This window comes from Amaranthus tricolor, chromosome 5 (genome assembly GCF_026212465.1).
Source record: "Amaranthus tricolor cultivar Red isolate AtriRed21 chromosome 5, ASM2621246v1, whole genome shotgun sequence".
Taxonomy (NCBI): domain Eukaryota; kingdom Viridiplantae; phylum Streptophyta; class Magnoliopsida; order Caryophyllales; family Amaranthaceae; genus Amaranthus; species Amaranthus tricolor.
Genome location: NC_080051.1, coordinates 12589277 through 12613860, shown reverse-complemented (window position 1 = coordinate 12613860; position 24584 = coordinate 12589277). Strand labels below are relative to the sequence as shown.

Genomic DNA, 24584 nt, shown 5'->3' with positions numbered 1-24584 from the left:
AGTGTTGTGTGCCATGTGTCGTGCATAACAAACCAAGTTTGAGCTACTTATGCGCGAAATTGAAAAAAACGCTTAAAAACGTATAAAATCGCAACTTAACACGTAATTTCTAGCATATAACTATGATTTTCAATTCTATCCACTTCAACACAATAATATATAGCAAAGAGTGTTGTGTGCCAAGTTTCGTGCAAATCTGATACAAATGTGGTTGTATGAAATGAAGATACCGAAGGAGCCCACACAAGGCTGCATACAGACCTCACGACACAGCAGCAAACTAGTGACCAGACCACCTTGCACGACACGTGGAGACCAAACCTATGCATCCAGGACCTAGGCTAAAGTGGAAATGGAATCTTGGTACTTGGATCTAGCTATCAAGGTCCTAAAACCATTCTAACAATCCACGTGGGCTCCTAGAAGCTGAGCTGAAGAAGGGCTGCTCGACAGTTTGCTAGATCAAAATTGTCTAAGTGTTTGTGGTTGTTTCGTGTTCTTTTCATGATCATTTTTAGTTTTTGTCTGTGTCATTAATCAAAGCTTCCGCACAACATTAATCCTTGCATAACCAAGGCCTTAATCAGCCCCGGTTTCGCATGAAAACCAAGTTTGAGCTACTTTATGCGCAAAAGTGTCAAAAACGGTTAAAAACGCATAAAATTGTAACTTCACACGTAATTTCTCGCATATGACTACGATTTTCAATTCTAACCACTTCAAAAAAATAATATATACCTAATAGTGTTGTGTGCTAAGTTTCGTGCATAACAAACCAAGTTTGAGCTACTTTACGCGCGAAATTGACAAAAACGCTTAACAACGCATAAAACCGCAACTTAACACGTAATTTCTAGCATATGACTATGATTTTCAATTCTAACAACTTCAACACAATAATATATACCTAATAGTGTTGTGTGCCAAGTTTCTTGCAAAACAAACCATGTTTGAGCTACTTTATGCGCAAAAGTGCCAAAAACGGTTAAAAACGCATAAAATCGCAACTTAACACGTAATTTCTAGCATATGACTATGATTTTAAATTCTAACCACTTAAACACAATAATAAATACCAAATAGTGTTGTGTGCCATGTGTCGTGCATAACAAACCAAGTTTGAGCTACTTATGCGCGAAATTGAAAAAAACGCTTAAAAACGTATAAAATCGCAACTTAACACGTAATTTCTAGCATATAACTATGATTTTCAATTCTATCCACTTCAACACAATAATATATAGCAAAGAGTGTTGTGTGCCAAGTTTCATGCAAATCTGATACAAATGTGGTTGTATGAAATGAAGATACCGAAGGAGCCCACACAAGGCTGCATACAGACCTCACGACACAGCAGCAAACTAGTGACCAGACCACCTTGCACGACACGTGGAGACAAAACCTATGCATCCAGGACCTAGGCTAAAGTGGAAATGGAATCTTGGTACTTAGATCTAGCTATCAAGGTCCTAAAACCATTCTAACAATCCACGTGGGCTCCTAGAAGCTGAGCTGAAGAAGGGCTGCTCGACAGTTTGCTAGATCAGAATTGTCTAAGTGTTTGTGGTTGTTTCGTGTTCTTTTCATGATCATTTTTAGTTTTTGTCTGTGTCATTAATCAAAGCTTCCGCACAACATTAATCCATGCATAACCAAGGCCTTAATCAGCCCCGGTTTCGCATGAAAACAAAGTTTGAGCTACTCTATGCGCAAAAGTGTCAAAAACGGTTAAAAACGCATAAAATCGCAACTTCACACGTAATTTCTCGCATATGACTACGATTTTCGATTCTAACCACTTCAAAACAATAATATATACCTAATAGTGTTGTGTGCTAAGTTTCGTGCATAACAAACCAAGTTTGAGCTACTTTACGCGCGAAATTGACAAAAACGCTTAACAACGCATAAAGCCGCAACTTAACACGTAATTTCTAGCATATGACTATGATTTTAAATTCTAACAACTTCAACACAATAATATATACCTACTAGTGTTGTGTGCCAAGTTTCTTGCAAAACAAACCATGTTTGAGCTACTTTATGCGCAAAAGTGCCAAAAAGGTTAAAAACGCATAAAATCGCAACTTAACACGTAATTTCTAGCATATGACTATGATTTTAAATTCTAACCACTTAAACACAATAATAAATACCAAATAGTGTTGTGTGCCATGTGTCGTGCATAACAAACCAAGTTTGAGCTACTTATGCGCGAAATTGAAAGAAACGCTTAAAAACGTATAAAATCGCAACCTAACACGTAATCAGCCCCGGTTTCGTATCAAAACAAAGTTTGAGCTACTTTATGCGTAAAAGTGTCAAAAACGTTTAAAAACGCATAAAATCGCAACTTAACACGTTTTTTCTAGCATATGACTACGATTTTCAATTCTAACCACTTCAACACAATAATATATACCTAATAGTGTTGTGTGCCAAGTTTCGTGCATAAAAAACCAAGTTTACGCGCGAAATTGACAAAAACGCTTAAAAACGCATAAAATCGAATTTGTGTACCTTTATTGCTGTCCATTTTTGAAATGTGGCTCTAGTTGTAGATCCCATTTGTCTACACACTTTTTTCATTGTGCTGAAACGCATGGGAAAAGTAATACTATATATATATATATATATATATATATATATATATATATATATATATATATATATATATATATATATATATATATATATATATATATAACACTTAATTAAATCAAATTGGTAAAATAATTAATATTACGTACGCATTCAACAACGCTTTTAATTTTGTGTTGCGAGGCGGGCTTTGAGGTTTTTGTAATGATTCGAAGACGTGCACAGTGTTCGTTAAAGGACATATGACCAAACGTATCCAATGCAAACTACAAACGTAAATTTAAACTCAACAAATTAGAGATTAGGTGACTATTAAAATCAAAAGATAAGTTCAATTACAAAAATAAAACTTACTCTTCCACATATGGAGCCAGAATGAATGTGTATTTAGATGCAAGGGAATTAGTCAAAGCAGTCTCAATGTATGCTCTGACGTCATCTGGATCATTTACACATTTACTACCCAAAATCGACTCTTGACAAAACCATCCAATTTTTATTGGAGGTTCGCAAGAATTTAGCTCCTCGTAAGCCGTACTAAACTCATAAATAAGAAAATTTTGTTAGTAATTCGGTCATTAAAACAATTAAAACAACAATGCCTAAGTTGTAAGATAATGAACATTACATCATGTAGACATCGAAAAGAGCTACGTTCAGCATCTCCCCTCTCAAAAACTACCCGATGTCACTAGGACCAATAATTACAAACGAGCTCTCTAAAAAGCAGTATTGCTCTTTCAGCAGGTTCAGAATGAGTGGGTCCTCACTTATGCGAGATGCATAATAATGCAGCCATTTGCAATCTTGAGAGAGATCTTTTAGCTCCTCATCAGTCAAAATTGGAGTGCTTGGCATCGACTTTGACCCATTCGACACCTTTGCTGAGGAACCGACCTCTCTCCAAGATCCCTTTGGACTCTTTTGATATTTCGGTTTATACAATTAAATTAGTGTGAGCCTGCAATTAAAAAAATAAAAAAAATAAGGTACAAACGATTCTTACCATGTTAGTGAATCGGACACAAGCATATGGCAATGTGATGAAACTACCTAGGGCGTGTGAGAGTTTCTCAAGGCTCCATGCTGGCATTGGAACCGGGAGTGAGAAATCTTCAAACCCCTTTAAAATAGTTTCCACGGCCACACTGATGTGGCAACTTGTAACAGGCATTGAATGCACTGTTTGGCCCTCTTTGTTTGGCTGGGCCACACCATATGCAACCTCAGTTAAGTCGCCATCACTAGCAACACCTAACTGAGGCAGCAAAAGAGAACAAGGAGTCGCCTCCTGAAAATTGTGTCGTTTAGTATAATAAGCATCATAATAAAATATTAAAAGGCGTTGCAATTTAAATTAATAAGTGCTTATATATTTAAAAACTATGTACCTGTAGCACTGGCTCCGGATTTTGAGTAACAAAGTTTATGTTCTCCGGTGTGGGGTTTTCCCCTTCAGGGGTATTAGTAATGAGCTGGGGTGCTACGGGGGTAATGGGCTCGGGTGTTGGCTCGACCAAAGCGTTAGGATCCCTACGTTGACTTTCTTGATCCTCGACAATCAGGTTTGCCAAGTCAACAATGGGTGCTCCCATCTTCTGCAACACGGCGGCCAGCTTGGCGAGAACGTCCTTCGTAATCTCCGCTGGGAGGGTTGCTACTTCATCCCGCAGCGCCGTTCGGGATTGAGTAGCAACACACTCTTTGCCGAATGCCTTATGTAACCCCATGCGGACGCCTCTTTTTCCGACTACCCGCCCACTGTGGTCTTTTCCTAAGACCATATGCAATTTGTCAACATTGCCTCTTGGGGTGAACTCACCCGTAGCTTCTTTTTCCTTCCAGCCCATCTGTTCAAATAAAAAGTAACATATATAGCAATTAGTATAAGTACATCAAAGCCAAAGAATACCAAACAAATCAAGAATATACTTAATAATTTCAAAACTCACCACAGCATCAGCAACCTTCTTCGTTCCCGGATCATTAATGGTAAATTTACCACTTGCATCTCGGGAATGAAGCCCGCAATACCAATCACGCACCTGATCTCCAGCAGCAGTATTCACGGATGCGGAGGTAGTCGTAGATGAGAGCGTGGATGAACTTTGATTGGGGTATAAACCCGCATCCACCCACTCTTTTCAGACCTCATCGTACGTTTTCTGGCCCAAGCGATGGTAAAACTTGCTTTTGCTTGTAGAATCAGAAGCTTTATCACGCTTTTCCTAATTAATCAATAGAAATCGAATGTCATGTATTAGTTTAATGACTGAATCAAAAGAAGTAAATTCAAATTGGTAAACTATAATATAATATGAAATACTTACAACTTCTATGGGAGTTGTTCTTTTGGCAACAAAGGCTTCCCAATCCCTCTTCGATATGTGACCCCATACTTCGTAGGGCATCTTAGCAAGTGATTGCTCTCCACCTTTGTTTCCCATTTTGACCTTTTTGGTCGTACGGGCATGCCTCTTCATAATCCAGCCAGTTACCAGCTTGGATTTGAAATCTCTGAATCTTTCAGCAACAGCTGAAAGAAACACATTCTTCTTGTTCTCATCGCTCTCGATGTGGAAAAGATTCTACAAAAAAAATTTATATTTATTATTGTCAATCAAATTAATTTTAAAATGAAACTAAATGAGTAAAAATAGTAAAGTTGCTTACCACAGTATCATTCCATAGAGAGTTCTTCAAACCCTCTGGAACCTCGTTCCATGCGTGCAATATGGAAAGCTTGCAGATACATAGACCTACTTGTTTTCCATACTGCCTACGCCATTTTCCGCAGGGTTGACCCAATGCATTGTATTCCAAATACATGGGTTCTGTGACTTTGAGGTTTTTCGTAAGACCTCGCCCTTTTCTTTTCTTACTTGTAGTGGGAGCATCCATCGGTGGAGCGTCTTCAGCCATACGCTCGTATCTCACAATTTGGTCCTCTTCGCTGTCATAACTACGATGCTCAATCCGAGGTCTTAATCTAGGGGACAATTTCGTCTCTGAATAGATGCGTTGTATATCAGTACCTGAAAGAGTATGAATAGAAATATATTAGAACATAAGCAAAGTAATATTAAGAATATGACTATGATTTACAATTCTAATACGTTCAACACAATAATATATAACAAATAGTGTTATGTGCAAAGTTTCATGCAAAACAAACCATGTGCCAAAAAAACTTTAAAAAGCTTTAAATTCATACCTTGTGAATCACTTAATTCAAATGTATTCCTTCCGTGTGATCTACACGCATATAACCAACATCTATATCATCTACATCATCTTGATCCACTGATTTTGGATTGATAAAGGGAGGGGAGTCTTCAAAAGCATCATATTCTTCCTCATCCTCAACATCACCTATACCAAGGATACTTTTTTTCCCGGTACAACAATAGACCATTTTTTATCAGAAGGGTCTACAATGTAGAATACTTGCTTGGCTTGTGTGGCTAGTATGAATGGCTCTTCACTATCACGCAAACGAGCTAAGTCTACAAGATTGAATCCACAAGGGTCGTCAATTTTTATGCATCGTCGATTATTATCTACCCACTTACATTTGAAAAGACCAATATTGAAAGTAGAGTAGTCAAGCTCCCATATTTCATGTACCCGCCCGTAGTATACCAATTTAGCATCAACCGGCGCTTGATCCTTCGCACTCGCGGAAAATGTAGATGACGCCAAAATAGAAACCCCATTATTCTGTAGATACGATGACTTCTTGTCTTGACCCTCAGTCCAAATTGTGAAGCCATTGACATCGTAACCGTCATATTTGTTGACATCATCACGAGGACCAAAAGCTAACCACTTAACAATTTTGGATACACCCTTGAGTTCTTCGCATATTACTCGATTATGAAACCAATTAATAAACGTCTTGTTATGCAACTGCATCAATGCCCTATCCCCTTTAGAAGGATGTTTTGCGCGCAATATATCAAAATCCTCACTCAAAAAAGGATGAACTTCCGGAATATGATGCAACGCATACAAGTGTGCTTGTAGAAGGCTTTCTCGAGGAGGTGTGACCGATTTGGAGCCAATTGTTCCTTTTCCCTCAAGCCTTCCTTCATGTCTAGAGGTGGGAAGTCCAATAGGCTTTGCCATGGCCAAATGCTCACAGTGCCTTGAATCATACTCCCCTCGGGTTGTGCTGGATTCCACACCTTGTTTTGTAAAACACCCATGTGTCTTTCAAAAGGATAACGTCACCTTCAAAAAAACTGGACCCAAAAGCTTGATCTCACGAACGAGATGGACAATAAGATGAACCATAATGTCAAAGAAAGAAGGTGGAAAATACATCTCAAACTTGCATAAAGTTACAATCACGTCAAGTTGAAGTGCATTAAGTTTAAAGGGTTCAAGAACTTTACTACAAATTGTGTTGAAGAACGAACATAACTCGGTAATAGCATATCTCAAATGTTTTCGCAGTATTCCACGGATTGCAATTGGTAAGAACACTTGCATCATTACATGGCAATCGTGAGATTTCATGCTTCCCAACTTCAGCTCACCATTTAGGCTCACAAATCTCTTCATGTTGGATGAGTACCCAGACGGAACCTTAATGTGATACAAACACTCACAAAATGTCCGCTTCTCTGCTTTGGACAATGTGTAGCAAGCTAGAGGCAAATAAACTTTGTCATTACTCATCTTCTTCTTACTGCCACCAACTTCATCAGCTCTATTTCTTTTCTTACTCACCTTAACATGTGCCCGACGAAGACCCTTCATTCAAACCAATCTCGCACGGCCCTAACATCCTTTGTCTTACCCAGAATGTTCATTAGAGTCCCGAGTATGGCATCGCATACATTTTTCTCTATATGCATAACGTCAAGACAATGCCTAACCTGTAGATCTCTCCAATATGGAAGCTTCCAAAAGATTGATTCTTTTTTCCATAATCGGTCTTCACCCCCTTGCACTTGCCCCGTTTTACCAAATACAGTCTCAACTCCCTTAACCTATTCATAAACCTCATAACCGGTCAACGGTCGACGAGCTACACGGTCCTCAACCTCCCCGTTGAACAACTTCTTTTTCTTACGATATTGGTGGTCTCGTGGGAGGAACTTACGATGGTGCATGAATACGTGTTTGCACTTAGGAATCCACGTGGATTCCATGTCATCGATACATATTGGGCATGCTTTCTTCCCTTTGTTCTTATACCCCGATAAGTTGTCATATGCCGGAAAATCATTAACGGTGCAAAGCATTGCACGCAAGGTGAACTCCTCATTAGCATATGCATCAAACACTAAAACGCCTTCATCCCACATCTTTCTCAAATCCTCAACGAGAGGTGCAAGATACACATCTATGTCATTGCCAGGTTGTTTAGGACCCGATAAAAGAAGCGAAAGCATTATGTACTTACGCTTCATACACAACCAAGGTGGCAAATTATAGATCACTAAAAGTACTGGCCAAGTATTATGTTGAGAACTAAGATTGCTGAATGGGTTCATTCCGTCCGTACACAGTCCGAGCCTTAAATTACAAACCTCATCTCGAAAAGTCTTATGCAACCTATCAATACTCTTCCACTCCGGAGAATCAGATGGATGTGTGAGCAAGTGACCTTTCTTCACCCTATCTGCATGCCACCTCAAATTTAACGTATCTTTCTTTATAGAAAACAAGCGCTTGAATCTAGGTATTATTGGAAGATACCAAAATACCTTAGCCGGGGGCCCTTTAGCATCCCGAGCCCCTTTACACTTGTAGCGCGATAACCCACACTAGGACACTCTTCTAAGTTCTCGTTTTCATTCCGATACAACGCACAATCATTCGGACACGCATGACTCTTCCGGTACTCTAAGCCGAAAGGACACATGAGCTTTTTGGCATAATATGTCGACTTTGGAAGTTCATTTCCCTCAGGAAGAATCTCACCTAACGCTTCTAATAACATTGTGAAACTAGCGTCACTCCAATTGAACTTTGACTTAATGTTGAAAATTGTAACCACTGCTGTTAGTTTGGTGAACTTTGTACATCCAGGGTACAAAGGCTTTTGAGAAGCCTCTGTCAACAAGTCAAAAACACGAGGACGTTTTCCTAACTCATCCTCGACTCCCTCCATCATCTCATCAACACGATCCACATCCTCATCGACATTCTCTTTATCTGTCTCATACCCATCAACATGATCTACTACATCCTCATTGACATCGGCCACATTATTGACGTCCTCAACAACACTTTTCTCTTTGTAAACTCCCTTCTCACCATGCCAAACCCAAACATGATATTGAGGCCTAAACCCACGTCGAAGTATGTGCTCCTTAAGGATATCAACACTATCTACCTTTGATACATTGCCACAACTGACACATGGGCAATAAAAACCAACTCCCCCCGTCCTAACTTGATGATCAACCGCAATACTACAAAATTCTAATACGCCATCAATAAATTCCGACGATTCAATGCTTCCATACATCCAAGAACGATCTTTTGTCATCCTAATTAGTGTGATTAATTGATTCAAAACAAAATTAATACACAACTTTTAAACATATATAATTATTTCTAACAAACAAAACCGTAGTAATTTATCTTGCAACTGCTTATTTGCTTCGGTTAGGTACTAATAATGCAAATGATGATACTTACAAGTATGGCTTTGCCATTGTTAAACGTTAATTATTTCCTGTTTTATCCTATCTTAGCATGCACTTCTAAGTTCTAAACCTGTATTATTTACTAATCTAATTCATAGCATCATTTTAGAAAATTTCGTTCGTTTTAGTCGCAAATTAAATAACAATATGGTTTTCCAATTGTAAATAATTGATCCATCAGTTCTGATATCCACAACCATGCTTCCAAGGACAAGGAGGATAAAAGCAAAAGCATTTTTCTTGACTCATAATCACTGATCTCTGAAATTCTTTTCAAAACAAAATCTTATATAATAGTTTGAATCGTTGCACAAATCATGTTGTTAAACAAACAATTAGAGATAAATTATTAGAAGGCATTAATACTATGAAAGCATATAAATCTAGAGGAATACATAAATTAAGCAATCAACTTTTAAATCAAAGCTTTTCCCAGACAATGTGATACAATTACCACAAGCAAATTGCACTGAAATTTAATCCCATTAGAGGGAGATATCAAAGCACACAGAATTTCCAGTTTCCATTATTATGTTTCTTCACTTTCCTTTTAAAACATTACTCAACATAAAATAGGTCGCACAAAAAAGATATCCTAGCCAGTATCACTTAGAAGTCTCTTAGAATGAAAATGAGGAAATATATTCATTGAACGGAAAAAATGACACCAAAAGCTTTTTCATGAATATCTTGCAAAACTTAAATGCTTAACAAATTAAAAGGAGAAAAAATACCTAAATGTCGTGGGTTTTGAAGATGAACAAGACCCAAGTTTGCAGATGAAGATGAAGAACGAATTTGAAGAAACGAATTGCTGTATGTTACTTTTGTGAAGCGTTTTTTCAATGGAGAAGATGATGAAGTTTGATGAAGTTCGATGAAGAGTAGATGATGAAGTTTAATGATGAACTAACAAGAACAGTAGAAGTTTGAAGTTTGAGTATGGAGAAGATAAACTGCTGTGTTCGTCGTGCGTGTGTTCGTTTGTGGTAATGAAACAGAAGCTTAAGGGTTTTATGAAAATATAAACGTTAAAAAGTTGGGCGCCATTTTAATATATGCTATTTGCTGCGGTCAAAAGGATAAACCGCAACAATTAAGTGGGTTATTTGCTGCGGTCACAAGCATAACCGCAGTAATTAAGCTTGCAACTGATTATTTGCTGCGGTTAGGTCCTAAAACCGCAGCAATTGTTTGGTTTTTTTTTTTCTTATTCTTTTTCCTATTTATTAACCGCAGCAAATACGATTTTTTCCACTAGTGACTAGTCAAAATTTTGACAATTCTACCCTTTTAATAGAAACAAATTACTAGTATCTAATAAATTAATATTAATTAAATAACAAATTTTCGTAGCTATACTAAGATTCCTGAGGCTAAACTAAGTCATTATTATGTCATAAATAATCATAAAAGTCAAGAGTAATATTAATAACGTATTTTATCAAATAATCAGTAAAATAGTAAAACGGATCTATCATATCTATAAAAAAACATAACCCGACAAGTTATTAAAGGTCCAAAATCTAAATGAAATGAGTTTTCGAGAAAAACAACGCCAAGCATTTTAAAAATTTGTTTGACTATTTTACCAATAAACCGATTAAAAATTTATCAAAACACCAAGATGATATGGAATCATTTTAAACACATAAGTTTATTTAACTAGTAAAATTCATATATATTTATATTATCATATTAATGAAAAATTTCCATATATATGACTCTTTTTTCGAGTGTCCCAAAAGTATTAATTTTTTGACGAAAATATTACTAAACTGGATATGACTTTAATGTTACCATGTAAAATTTAAATGACTAAAATAAAATCATGTTGATCATGCTTTTATATTATCAAGTAACCATAAATAAATATCACATAACGAGAGAGTTAAGAAAATGTGTACCATTTTCCTCCGAAGGTGGTGCTAAACCAAGTAAGAGAATAATAATTGGAAAATAAGAACTTAAAGAAATAAGCTCCGAAAGAGAAAGTATTCAAGGTTCCAAGCTTCAAAGAAGTAGATCTTCAATTACCCAAATGAAAATGATATCCAAGCTCCAAAAGATAATACTTGACTTTTTTAAAAGTTGATGATTATTGGCTTAAGAAGTGATAAGATCAAGCTCCATCTTCATTTAATTCTTTAACAAATAAAAAGGGTATAAAGTTAGTAAGATGTTAATGAAGTGAAGATATAAGAAAGAATGGTAGAAAGATTTGATGATGGGGTGCAAGTGATCTCATGGCTAAGGAGGGGTATTTATAATGGATTTTGGGCAACTTTTTAGTTCATAAGATTGTATGAAAAAGAAGGATAACTCATGTAAGTGATTTAGAGTGTGTAAGTGAATGTGTAAAAGTTGAAGTGTGTAAGTGGATGTGTAAGAGTTTGGAGTGTAAAAGAAGGTTAAGTTGTGTAAGGGAATGGTGATAGCTTGTGTAAGTGATGAACATTATGGATTGATGTAGAAAAGATTTTGGTTCATCAAATTTTTGTTCTAGTTTATACTAGTGAAATGTTTTAGATTAATGGGAAAGTATGATTAAGGTTTGATTATGAAAATATGATAGTTTACTTAGAAAATTTTAGTTAAAACTATACTAAAGTTAAGAAGAAAAATATAGTTAATTTTTAGGTATAAAATAATTAAATCAAAGTTGTATGGTTAAAATGATAAGTAGTAAAGTTAATTTAAGGAAACGAAATTGAAACGTAACGTTTTAATAAAACCGTAAATATAATATTAAAATTTTACTTTTCGTAGTATAAAATAATAAAATGATATTGTTGATTCAATTAGGAATGGGAACAGCAACAAGAGGGGGGGGTGAATTGTTGTTGTTGCAAGTTTAAGCGATTATGCCCTGTTTTTGCGGAATTATTCAAAATAAATAAAGCTTAAACTAAGAGCAAAATAATAAGAGAGACACACGATTTTACGTGGAAACCTTTTGGGCCTAAACAAAAGGGAAAACCACGACCACTTGGGATTTCTAACAACTTCACTATGTTTAAGGCAATTAGTTACAATTACAATAAACACCTTACTTCACTCGAAGCGAAACAACTAGGCCAACTCTTCTCTCTTAAATTGCTTCATTCAAAGCAACAAACTTAGCTTCACTAAAAGCTAATTCTCACCACTAGCTTCACTAGAAGCTTTCTCCTTAGCTTTACTCAAAGCTAATCTCTTCTCTAGCTTCATTAAAAGCTATCTAATTTCCCCTTAGACTCACCCGAGTCTAATTACAAATTCTCTCAAAAACCCTTACAAAGGATAAAAATTCTCTAAAAATAAAATCAATGAGTTGCACAAGAAAATATTATAAATTAATTGGCATTTTTAAAACAAAATTTTCTTGTAAAAATTCTCCCATAGTTACGTATGATTTAATGGCTCATACTAAGGCAAGTTTTGAAGAATAACCGAGTCCACTATTTATAGAGCTAAAGTCCCTAATAAAAAGGAATATTCCTATCCATTATCCCATTATCAAAAGATCATGGGAGTAATGTGGATTTTAATAACCAAGTCTTCCTACGGTTAATCTTAAAAATAGGCATTTAAAGTTGACCATTTCAAGCCCACGGTTATTTAGCAATAACCGCTGTCTTCTGTTCCCTTCAAGCAGCAGTTTCTTCAATAGCTGTTCCTGTTCCAGTACTAATTGCTAGAACGTGTTTGCTATAAATAGAAACGGTTATGCTTATTACAAACGGTTACTTGCTAACTTGTAGGTATAAGGACGGTCAAGAATGATAGCTAAGACCCATTCAACAACCACTAATTCTATTTTTAGTAAATCCAATATTTACTAAAAATAGATCCTAAAATAAAGGATCTTAACAAATAAAACGTGAATTCATTTTCTTTAACAAAAACGATTTGCCAATTAACTTTAATAAATTATTACTGCAACAATTTAATTTAAAATACATTAACTAAAAAAAATAATAATTAAAATATGATAACCAGAATTTTTAGTCAACGTAGTCAACCTTCAGCTCAGGAACAGTGTGCTGTCTCCAGACTTCAGTTTAGCTAGAACATCCAACTTGGGAACAGTAGATCTGCTGTCTCCATTTTACATCCCAAGCGATATGCTTCTCCTAACCTCTTTTGAAACCTTTTGACATGTACGTTTCCATAAGCTAAGTCATAGGTACTATCAACGATCATTATCACGACTGGATATCGACCTGCACACAATCTCTAAAAACATATTTGCTTAAATAAAGTGTAGTCATCATCAAAACTCAAGAGGTCCAACAAATTCCCCCTTTTTGATAATGACAAACTTTTTAAACAAACTTAAACAAAATAGAGTAAAATCAATATTGAAGAGCATGTTCGAGATTAAAACAACTCTATTCTACTTAGTAAATTAACTCGTTACAATATAATTTACCAAGCATACATTAAAAACAAATTACTCTATTAATTAGAATTATTTAAAATAACTTAAGCATAATCAAAACATCGGAAGTAGTTTATAACTTAAGATTTCAAATAAAACTAAAACAAAACAAAACTTATCAAAATTCTAAGCAGTGTAAGAACTTTTATCATAGCATTCAAGTAATCATCACAGCATATACATCATAACAATCAAAGTATGTATCTCAGTATGTATCTCAGAGCTAAACTTATTAATCATCAGAGTATCAGAGCATAGCTACAGTCCTAATGTTCAACAGAATAAATGTATATCAGACTAAGCATACTCAAGCATTATTTAAGTTTGTGCTAAATATTCCCCCTTTTGACATCATTCAAAAAGAATTGGAGCAATCAAGCCACAGCACTAAACATATAGTTATAGTCAAAGAGAGAATAAGGATGCAAAAATTAAAAGCGAGTACCAATGAATGCAAACATGATCAACAATGATGAAAATAACAGATATTAAGTAGCACAAAAAGAAAATATGATTCAGTGTATTAAGCAGTACCCCAGCTGGTACAAAATGAAAAACATAAAAAGATTGTTTAATGAGAGTGATAGTTGCAACAAATAAGAAGGAATGAAAAAGGAGAAATTAAGTTGCAGGAGCTTCATCATAAACATATTCTGTCTCCACCTCTACTGTGTCCAGTTTGGCCCCTAAACGTGATTCCATTTGGTCCATTTGAGCAGATAGTGAAGCTATAGAGACACGAATTTCATCTTTAAACACAAGGAAGCTTGACTGCAAATCATTGAGTTTCAGGAGAATGGAGGTTAGAGGGTCAGTGGGAACTGTAGTGTCACCTAAACCTTGATGTGGTGAAGGGGGTACAGGTGATGGTGATGGTATAGGTGACTTAGGTGGTGAAGATGGTCGTATTGGTGATTGTGGTGGTGATGGTTTATGGTATGACAGTGTGGCAGGTCTAGGTGAGGAAGGTTGGCTTGGTTGTGCTGTTGTGTATGAGGTAGAGTCATCATCAATAACAACAACAGGTTTCTTTCCTTTAGAAGCTAGCCTTCTACTCTTCCTAGGGGTCAAACCAGGTGAAGAACCCTTCTCATTTTTCTTTTCTTCTTCCTCCACAGCAACCTTCACCAGTTCCTTCTCTACTTCCCCCTTACAAGAGTTTTCCTCCTGTTCTTCCTCCTCAGAATGCCCTTCTACCTTGTCAGTGGCAGAGGGAACAGGCTCCTCCTGTTCCTCCTTGTTTACTTCCTCCTCCTCAACATTTTCTTCAACTTCTTCTTCTTCATTGGTGTCCTCTGATTGTTCAAAAATGTTCTCAAGGGTCCCATTTTCAGTTAATCTTAGGCGTAAATTTTTCAAACATTTTACACCCACTTTGTTGTTTGGACCCATGGGATAGTTTGGACCATCAAGAGGAACACCCAATTTCTTAAATATCCAGGTCAACAGTCCACCATATCTTAACACATTCCTTTTAAAAATACAATCATTTAAATGACAAATCATTAAAGAAGGAAAATTAATCTTGATGTGGTTCGCCAGACAGTAGATTAACGTAGCATCTCTAAGACTAGCCTCACTTCTTTTGGATGTGCGAGGCAAAATGAATCTTCTTGCTATGTTGTACAACAGTTTGTGCATAGGTGATAGCACATTATGACTAACTTTTCCCTTTTTCTCATTCAACCCTAAAAACTTCCAAACTGACTTCTCATTTATACCAGAAAAATTAATTTTTGACCCAACAACATATCTATCAAAACCAGTCGAGGGAACACCCAACCATCCTCCTAAAATCAGGTTATTAAATTCAAGTTTGATCCCCTTTACTTCACTAGTGCAGACTCCATGGTCAAAAGAAAAATTTAAAGCAAACTCACGCATTAAGTTGGGATACATTGGGTTACAGCAATAGTTTCCCATTAAAGATTCCCAAGCTTGATTTTGCAATATGGCGTGAAATTGAGGAAAAAAAAATTTGATTCATACCATTGTTTGTCCAATCCGAAGCCAACAATCATTTCTTTTGATATCTCTTCAGCAGATACCTTAACATTAACCTTTGCCCTCTTTGAGGATGATTTCCTCACTGTAGCATCTCCTTTGCGCTTCGAACTTTCATGCACTTCAGAAGGATTAGGTGTGTCCTGCTGCTTTCTTGATGAAGACTCAGTTTTAGGAGTGAGTGGTGTTGGATAGATGACTTGAAGAGGTGTGGGTTGTTCCATTTTTGGGGTTTGATTCTTGGTTTTCATGGTGGTTTGAAAGTTCAAGAGAAAGAAAAACTAGGTTGAAGACGGTTTTGGGGGTTAAATGCAATTGATGATGAAATGAAGGATTTGCCGTGAGAGAGAGTATAAAATGCATGTGAGGGGACGTGTGTTTAAGTGATTCAAGTTCCTTATTTAATTCGTGCATATGAACACATAGTGTGAAATGGAAACAGACGAATTTTATGATGATTCAACTCCCACTTCTTAAAAAAAATTGCTGGAGAAATTAATATATCAAATATTATGAAAAAAATTTTTTTATGAAAATAAAAGATAAATGGAAATTTTATGCTACTACAATCTGATCAAATCAAACATGCAATCATAAGAGCACTCACAGTATATACTTTTAAATAGTGCGTACCTGATTCTTTCAATAATTGATTTTTCAATCAAGATTTTTGTGGTTGATCGTCTTTTCAAATTTCCATTTTGTCTTTAAGGATCACATTTATCACTTACTTCAATTCAACTTAATCATGCCCAGTTCTAATCTCATCTTTTCATGTTGTTCCCTTGGAAGCGGCTTTGTCATGATATCAGCTATTTGCTCGTTTGTATTAACATGCTTGACGATAATATTTTTATTTTCGACGTTGTCCTTAAGAAAATGATGCCTAATGTGAATATGTTTTACTCTAGAATGATGCACTGGATCTTTTGAAATGCATATGGCACTGGTATTATCACAATAAATAGGAACACATTCAAACTTAATACCAAAATCTCTTAGCTGTTGTTTTATCCAAAGCATTTGGGAACAGCAAGCTGCTGCTGCTACATATTCAGCTTTGGCAGTGGATAGTGCAACAGTGTTTTGTTTCTTGGAACTCCACGAAACTAAACATGAGCCAAGAAATTGTACCATACCTGATGTACCTTTTCTATTTACAAGATCACCTGCATAATCTGCATCACTAAAATCTTTCAAATCATAAACATCACTTTTAGGGTAAAATAAGGACAAGTCATCTGTTCCTTTCAAATATCTTAAAATTCGTTTAACTGCTGTGAGATGTGATTCTTTGGGGTTGGACTGAAATCTAGCACATAAACCAACACTAAAAGAAATATCGGGTCTACTAGCAGTTAGATATAACAAAGAACCAATCATGCCTCGATACATAGTTTGATCAATAGTTGTTCCATTTGGGTCTTCATCTAATCTAACACTTGTAGCCATAGGTGTATGGTTGGTTTTAGCATTGTTTAGTCCATATTTCTTAAGAAGTTCTTTGATGTATTTTTGTTGATGAATAAAGATACCATTAGCAGTTTGTTTAATTTGCAAACCAAGAAAGAAATTTAATTCTCCCATCATGCTCATTTCAAATTCAGTGCTCATTAGGTTAGCAAATTCTTTACACAACAGTTCATTGGTGGCTCCAAAGATAATATCATCAACATATATTTGAACAACTAAAATATCCGAACCACTATTCTTAAAGAATAAGGTTTTGTCAATTTTGCCTCTTACAAAGTCATTTTGAATCAAAAACTTTGATAGTCTTTCATACCATTGCCTAGGAGCTTGTTTCAAGCCATAAAGAGCTTTATCAAGCTTGTAGACATGATCAAGACAAGAGGTAATTTCAAAGCCTGGGGGTTGTCCAACAAAAACTTCTTCATCAAGAAAACCATTTAAGAAAGCACATTTCACATCCATTTGATATAACTTGAAGTTCATAAATGCAGCAAAAGAAATTAAAATTCTAATAGCCTCTAACCTTGCTACCGGAGCAAATGTCTCAGTATAATCAATACCTTCTTGTTGATTGTACCCTTTGACCACGAGTCTTGCTTTGTTTCTTACAATTATTCCATGCTCATCTAGCTTATTCCGAAATACCCATTTCAAACCAATTACCTTCTTGCCTTTTGGTTTGGGTTCTAAGTGCCACACTTTATTTCTTTCAAATTTATTTAATTCATCTTGCATGGCTACTATCCATTCGGAATCCTTTAGAGCTTCTTCATGATTTTTGGGTTCAAGTGATGATAGGAACGCAAAGTGTGCACAAAAGTTTCTTAGTTGAGATCTGGTTTGTGTTCCCTTATTCAAATCACTTATAATCAAATCAAGAGGATGGTATTTTTGATATCTCCAAGGTTTTGGCAGAAAATCTCTTGTGGGAACAGTAGCATGTTCTGGTTCATCAGCTTGATTAACATTCTGTTCAGCTACTGGATTGTTCTGCTCATCTGTGGGAACAGTTGGATTGGGAACAGTCTGCTGTTCCTGATGTTCTGGCAGTTCCTGAACGTGATCAGTACTTTCTGCTTCTGCTGGAACCGGCTGTTCTATTCCTTGATCTTGCACTTTAATTCCTTCATCATCATCTTCCAAGTTTGCAAGACCTATTTTAATATTACTTGTTTCCTGTTCACTTGTCGAAAAGTTAGATTCATCGAAAATTATATGAACGGATTCCTCTACACACATTGTTCTCTTATTATAAACTCTGTAAGCTTTGCTATGTGATGAGTAACCGAGAAATACTGCTTCATCACTTCTTTCATAAAACTTACCTATATTTCGTTTACCATTCACATGAACAAAACATTTACATCCAAATACACGAAAATAGGAAATATTTGGTTTAATACCTTTAAGCAATTCATAAGGTGTCTTAGAAGTGATTGGTCTAATTAATACTCGATTCAAAATATAACATGCAGTGTTAACAGCCTCGGCCCAAAAAATTTCTAGGTAAACCACTAGCAATTAACATGGTTCTAGCCATTTCCTCTAAAGTTCTATTTTTCCTTTCTACTACACCATTTTGTTGTGGTGTTCTTGGTGCGGAAAAATTGTGACTTATTCCATGTTCATTGCAATAACTCATAAAACTTGAATTTTCAAATTCTTTACCATGATCTGACCTTATGTGAATAATTTGATTATTAGTAGATTTTTGTATTTTGTTAGCGAAGGAAACAAACTCATTAAAAGCTTCATCTTTACTAACTAAAAATAAAGTCCATGTAAATCTACTATAATCATCAACAATAACAAACACATATCTTTTGCCACTACGGCTTTATATTCTCATAGGTCCACATAGATCCATATGTATTAATTCAAGTGGTTTATTAGTGGTCACAATATTCTTAGATTTAAACGATGATCTCACTTGTTTTCCTTTGGCACAAGGATCACAAATTTCATCCTTAAGGAATTTTATAGATGGTAGTCCTCTAACTAGGTCTTTAGATCTTAATGTATTAATCAATGAATAACTAGCATGACCTAGACGCTTATGCCAAAGAAGTGGGTCGTCTTCTATAACACTTAGACACGTTAGACTGTTTCTGGGAACAGTGTCCAGGTCCACCACATAAGTGTTCCCTTTTCTGATTCCCTCAAGAATGATGTCTCCTGTGTCGTTCCTAGAAATAATGCACTTTTCAGAAGTAAAGTTTACAGAGTTACCCTTATCACAAAATTGAGAAATGCTGAGTAAGTTGTGTTTCAAATTCTCGACTAAAAATACATTATCAATGGCGTGGGAACATGACCTTCCAACCTTTCCTTTGGCGATTATCTCACCCTTCATATTGTCACCGAAGGTTACTGTTCCCCCATCATAGGCTTCAAGTGAGAGAAATTTAGATTTGTCACCCGTCATATGCTTGGAACACCCACTATCGAGATACCATGAGCTGTTCCCCCTCACTTGGACCTGTAAGATAATTAATTGTTAATTATAGGAACCCAGACTTTCTTGGGTTCCTTGTCGATCTTACATGAATCATATTTATCAATTTGAATGTTATCGACATAGTTTCTGTTAGAGACAGTATACTGTTCCCTTTTGGTGCACTGTTCCTTCAGATGGCCAGCTTTACCACAGAAGGTACAGTACTTGTCTCTAGGAAGATCAACGTAAGCTTTCTTACTTTTGTTATTCTTAAAATATTTTAGGCCTTGTGATTTCTTACTTTTAGCATCTAGAATCCATTTGGGAGTTATTTTGATTTTCCCTTTTTCTCTTGAATTTAATTCAAGATTGTTATTGTTGTTACGGTTGGATTCCGAATTCATTTTTAAATATTGAAAATCATTGCATAAATCTTTAGTAGATGCATCTATCAATTCCTCATTTAAGCCTAATAATTTGTATTGCGATAGCTCAATGTTAAGAATAACATTTTCCTTCTTAAGTCTCTCCATATTTTGCTTTAGGATTATATTTTGGTCCAACAAACCGAAAAATCTGTTTTGGACATCATGTCTAAAGGTGTTTATGTATGAGACATGGTCTTTGCTTACCTTAAGTTCCTTTTCTAACTTGAGACACTTATCATTGCAATTTTCAAGTTTAACTTGTGCCTCTTTTAACAACTCTTTTAATTCATTTTTACTTGGATTGAATGAATGGTCAGAAAATGAATTAGAAATATTTACCTGCTTCTCCTTGCCTTTATGCGTAGCCATGAGACATAGGTTAGCTGTCTCCTCTTCTTCGGGAACAATTGTTTCATTCTCACTTTCAGTTTCTCCCCATGCAGCAATCATGGCCTTACGAAAGTCAGTCTTGTTAAAATTTTCTTTGTTCAACGGTCTTCTTGAATCTCTTGTCTTTCCCTTGCCCTTTTCATTCTTCCATGTTGGGCAATCCTTGATGAAGTGTTCGGTACTTCCACATTTGTGGCATTCAAGATTTTTTGTTCTTCTTTCTTTGTTGTTTCTTTGATTTGCATACCTGCTGTTCCTGAAGAACTTCTTGAATTTTCGTACCAACAAAGCAGCTTCTTCTTCATCACATTCTGATTCGTCCTGTTCCCCCGCTGCCAGAGCCAGTCCCTTGTTCCTGGAACTGTCTGCTGTTCCCAAATGCAATTCATGCGTCATTAGGGAACCAGCCAGCTCCTCTAGATTGAACTTAGTAAAATCTTTGGACTCTTGTATAGCAGTAACCTTGGCCCTCCAGCGCTCATCTTGAGGAAGGCTCCTAAGAATCTTCCTTACTTGTTCATCAGTGGGAATTATTCTTCCAAGAGAGACAAGCTCATTTGTTATGTTGGTGAACCTAGTGAACATCTCTTGGATACTTTCTCTTGGCTCCATAACAAATCTCTCGTATTTAGACATTAACAAATCAATTTTGGACCGTTTTACTTCACTTGTTCCCTCATGGGTAACAGCAAGCAGGTCCCAAATTTGCTTAGCGGATTTGCACCCCATAATTCTATTATGCTCGTTTGGTCCAAGACCACAATGAAGTAATTTTATAGCAAGAGCATTTAATTCCATTTTCTGAAAATCTTCTTTTTCATATTCGGTTATAGGTTTGGGAACAATTTCATTGTTGGAGTTAGTAGTGGTTACCTCAAAATCTCCGATTTCTATGACTCTCCAAACTTGATAATTTTCCGCTTTAATGAAGATCTCCATCCTATTCTTCCAGTATGTATAGAATTTTCCATCGAACATTGGCGGTCTTTGAGTTGAATACCCTTCTTCCATTCGCTCGTTCATAATTGACATTTTTCGGGAACACCAGAATCTGCCTTCAGGGTTTCCTGATCTTCTGGAAACAGGGCTCTGATACCAATTGTTGATTCAATTAGAAACGGGAACAGCAACAAGAGGGGGGGGTGAATTGTTGTTGTTGCAAGTTTAAGCGATTATGCCCTGTTTTTGCGGAATTATTCAAAATAAATAAAGCTTAAACTAAGAGCAAAATAATAAGAGAGACACACGATTTTACGTGGAAACCTTTTGGGCCTAAACAAAAGGGAAAACCACGACCACTTGGGATTTCTAACAACTTCACTATGTTTAAGGCAATTAGTTACAATTACAATAAACACCTTACTTCACTCGAAGCGAAACAACTAGGCCAACTCTTCTCTCTTAAATTGTTTCATTCAAAGCAACAAACTTAGCTTCACTAAAAGCTAATTCTCACCACTAGCTTCACTAGAAGCTTTCTCCTTAGCTTTACTCAAAGCTAATCTCTTCTCTAGCTTCATTAAAAGCTATCTAATTTCCCCTTAGACTCACCCGAGTCTAATTACAAATTCTCTCAAAAACCCTTACAAAGGATAAAAATTCTCTAAAAATAAAATCAATGAGTTGCACAAGAAAATATTATAAATTAATTGGCATTTTTAAAACAAAATTTTCTTGTAAAAATTCTCCCATAGTTACGTATGATTTAATGGCTCATACTAAGGCAAGTTTTGAAGAATAACCGAGTCCACTATTTATAGAGCTAAAGTCCCTAATAAAAAGGAATATTCCTATCCATTATCCCATTATCAAAAGATCATGGGAGTAATGTGGATTTTAATAACCAAGTCTTCCTACGGTTAATCTTAAAAATAGGCATTTAAAGTTGACCATTTCAAGCCCACGGTTATTTAGCAATAACCGCTGTCTTCTGTTCCCTTCAAGCAGCAGTTTCTTCAATAGCTGTTCCTGTTCCAGTACTAATTGCTAGAACGTGTTTGCTATAAATAGAAACGGTTATGCTTATTACAAACGGTTACTTGCTAACTTGTAGGTATAAGGACGGTCAAGAATGATAGCTAAGACCCATTCAACAACCACTAATTCTATTTTTAGTAAATCCAATATTTACTAAAAATAGATCCTAAAATAAAGGATCTTAACAAATAAAACGTGAATTCATTTTCTTTAACAAAAACGATTTGCCAATTAACTTTAATAAATTATTACTGCAACAATTTAATTTAAAATACATTAACTAAAAAAAATAATAATTAAAATATGATAACCAGAATTTTTAGTCAACGTAGTCAACCTTCAGCTCAGGAACAGTGTGCTGTCTCCAGACTTCAGTTTAGCTAGAACATCCAACTTGGGAACAGTAGATCTGTTGTCTCCATTTTACATCCCAAGCGATATGCTTCTCCTAACCTCTTTTGAAACCTTTTGACATGTACGTTTCCATAAGCTAAGTCATAGGTACTATCAACGATCATTATCACGACTGGATATCGACCTGCACACAATCTCTAAAAACATATTTGCTTAAATAAAGTGTAGTCATCATCAAAACTCAAGAGGTCCAACAGATATTTTAGTGCTTATAAAGAAATTTAAGAATATATATATATACATATATATTTATATATATTTTTAAGTTTAATATTTGGAAGAAATTACAAAAATAGGAATAAGGTTAAGGAATTAAAGGTGATTTGAATTAGATAACCAAAGGATTAGGAATTCGAAACAAAATTTCGGAATAATTAATCGGAAGATTAAGATTAAGAAATTTGAGCCTGTTACAACTCTTTCCCCTTTTAGATAGTTTCGTCCCGAAACTAGGACTTACCAAAAAGGTTAGGATAACGCTCTCTCATGTTGACCTCTTTTTCCCAAGTCGCCTCTTCAATCCCGTAGTTTGACCACAAAACCTTGACCAATGGAATCCTCGAATTTCTCAACTCTTTTACTCGGGTATCTAAGATCCTGATTGGTCGTTCGTCATACACCAAAGACTCCTCAATCAAAAGCGGCTCGTGAGCTAGAACATGAGACGGATTATGAACATACTTCCTCAACTGTGAAACATGGAACACATTATGAACTTTTGCTAAACTTGGAGGTAAAGACAACTCATAAGAAACTTCCCCGACTCTCCTCAAGATCTCAAAAGGTCCAATAAATTTTGGACTCAACTTTCCTCGAACTCCAAAACGCTGGACACCCCTCGTAGGTGAAACCTTTAGGAAAACCTTGTCGCCAACCTCAAATTGCAACATCTTTCGACGATTATCAGCATAACTCTTATGTCGGCTTTGTGCTGCTCTCATGTTCTGTTGAACAATCTTCAGAGCATCAATGGATTCCTGAATCACATCTTGACCTTCGGGAATGGTCCTATCCATCAAATCCCAACACAAACGTACTCGGCACTTCCTTCCTTAAAGAGCTTCATACGGTGCCATCCTAATACTAGATTAGAAACTGTTGTTGTAGGCAAACTCCACCATCGATAATTTATCTTCCCAAGAACCTTCAAAGTCCAACACACAACATCTCAAAAGATTCTCTAAAGTTTGAATAGTTCTCTCAGTCTGACCATCAGTCGCAGGATGAAAAGCAGTACTCAAGCACAACTTACTCCCGAAAGCTTCCTGCAACTTTTCCCAAAACCTCGATAAAAACTTCGGATCCCTATCCGAAATAATAGTCCTCGGAACACCATGAAGTCTGACAATCTCTCGGACACAGGCATCTGCTAATTGCTTGGCCCACCAAGTATTCTTCATCGGCACAAATCTAGCGACCTTGGTCAATCTGTCAACAATGACCCAAATAACATCATTCCCTCGCTGGGTCCTTGGTAGCCCTACCACAAAGTCCATAGAAATCGAGTCCCACTTCCAATCTGGGACAGGTAAAGGTTTAAGCAACCCTGAACTCTTTTGTCTCTCGAACTTTACCCTCTGGCAAACTAGGTACTTAGACACAAAATCAGAGACATCTTTCCTTAGACCTTTCCACCAAAATATCTCTCTTATCTCCTCAATCATCTTATCTCGACCTGGATGCAAATGAAATAAACTTTGATGACCTTCCTTCAGAATCTCATTCTTCAAATCAAATTGATTTGGAATACACAATCTACCGTTCATCCTAAA

The 24584-nt window shown here is 36.0% G+C and overlaps 1 protein-coding gene across 1 annotated transcript in view; it reads right to left on the bottom strand.

Annotated features, from left to right (window-relative positions):
* The window catches only part of LOC130813440 (uncharacterized), a 40832-nt gene extending 17004 nt beyond the window's left edge, over positions 1-23828 (bottom strand). The window contains exon 1 of the mRNA XM_057679273.1: positions 23688-23828. Within this exon, the coding sequence (XP_057535256.1) occupies positions 23688-23828 (141 nt within the window). The remainder of the gene's footprint in view (positions 1-23687) is intronic.
* Between the last annotated feature and the right edge of the window lie 756 nt (positions 23829-24584).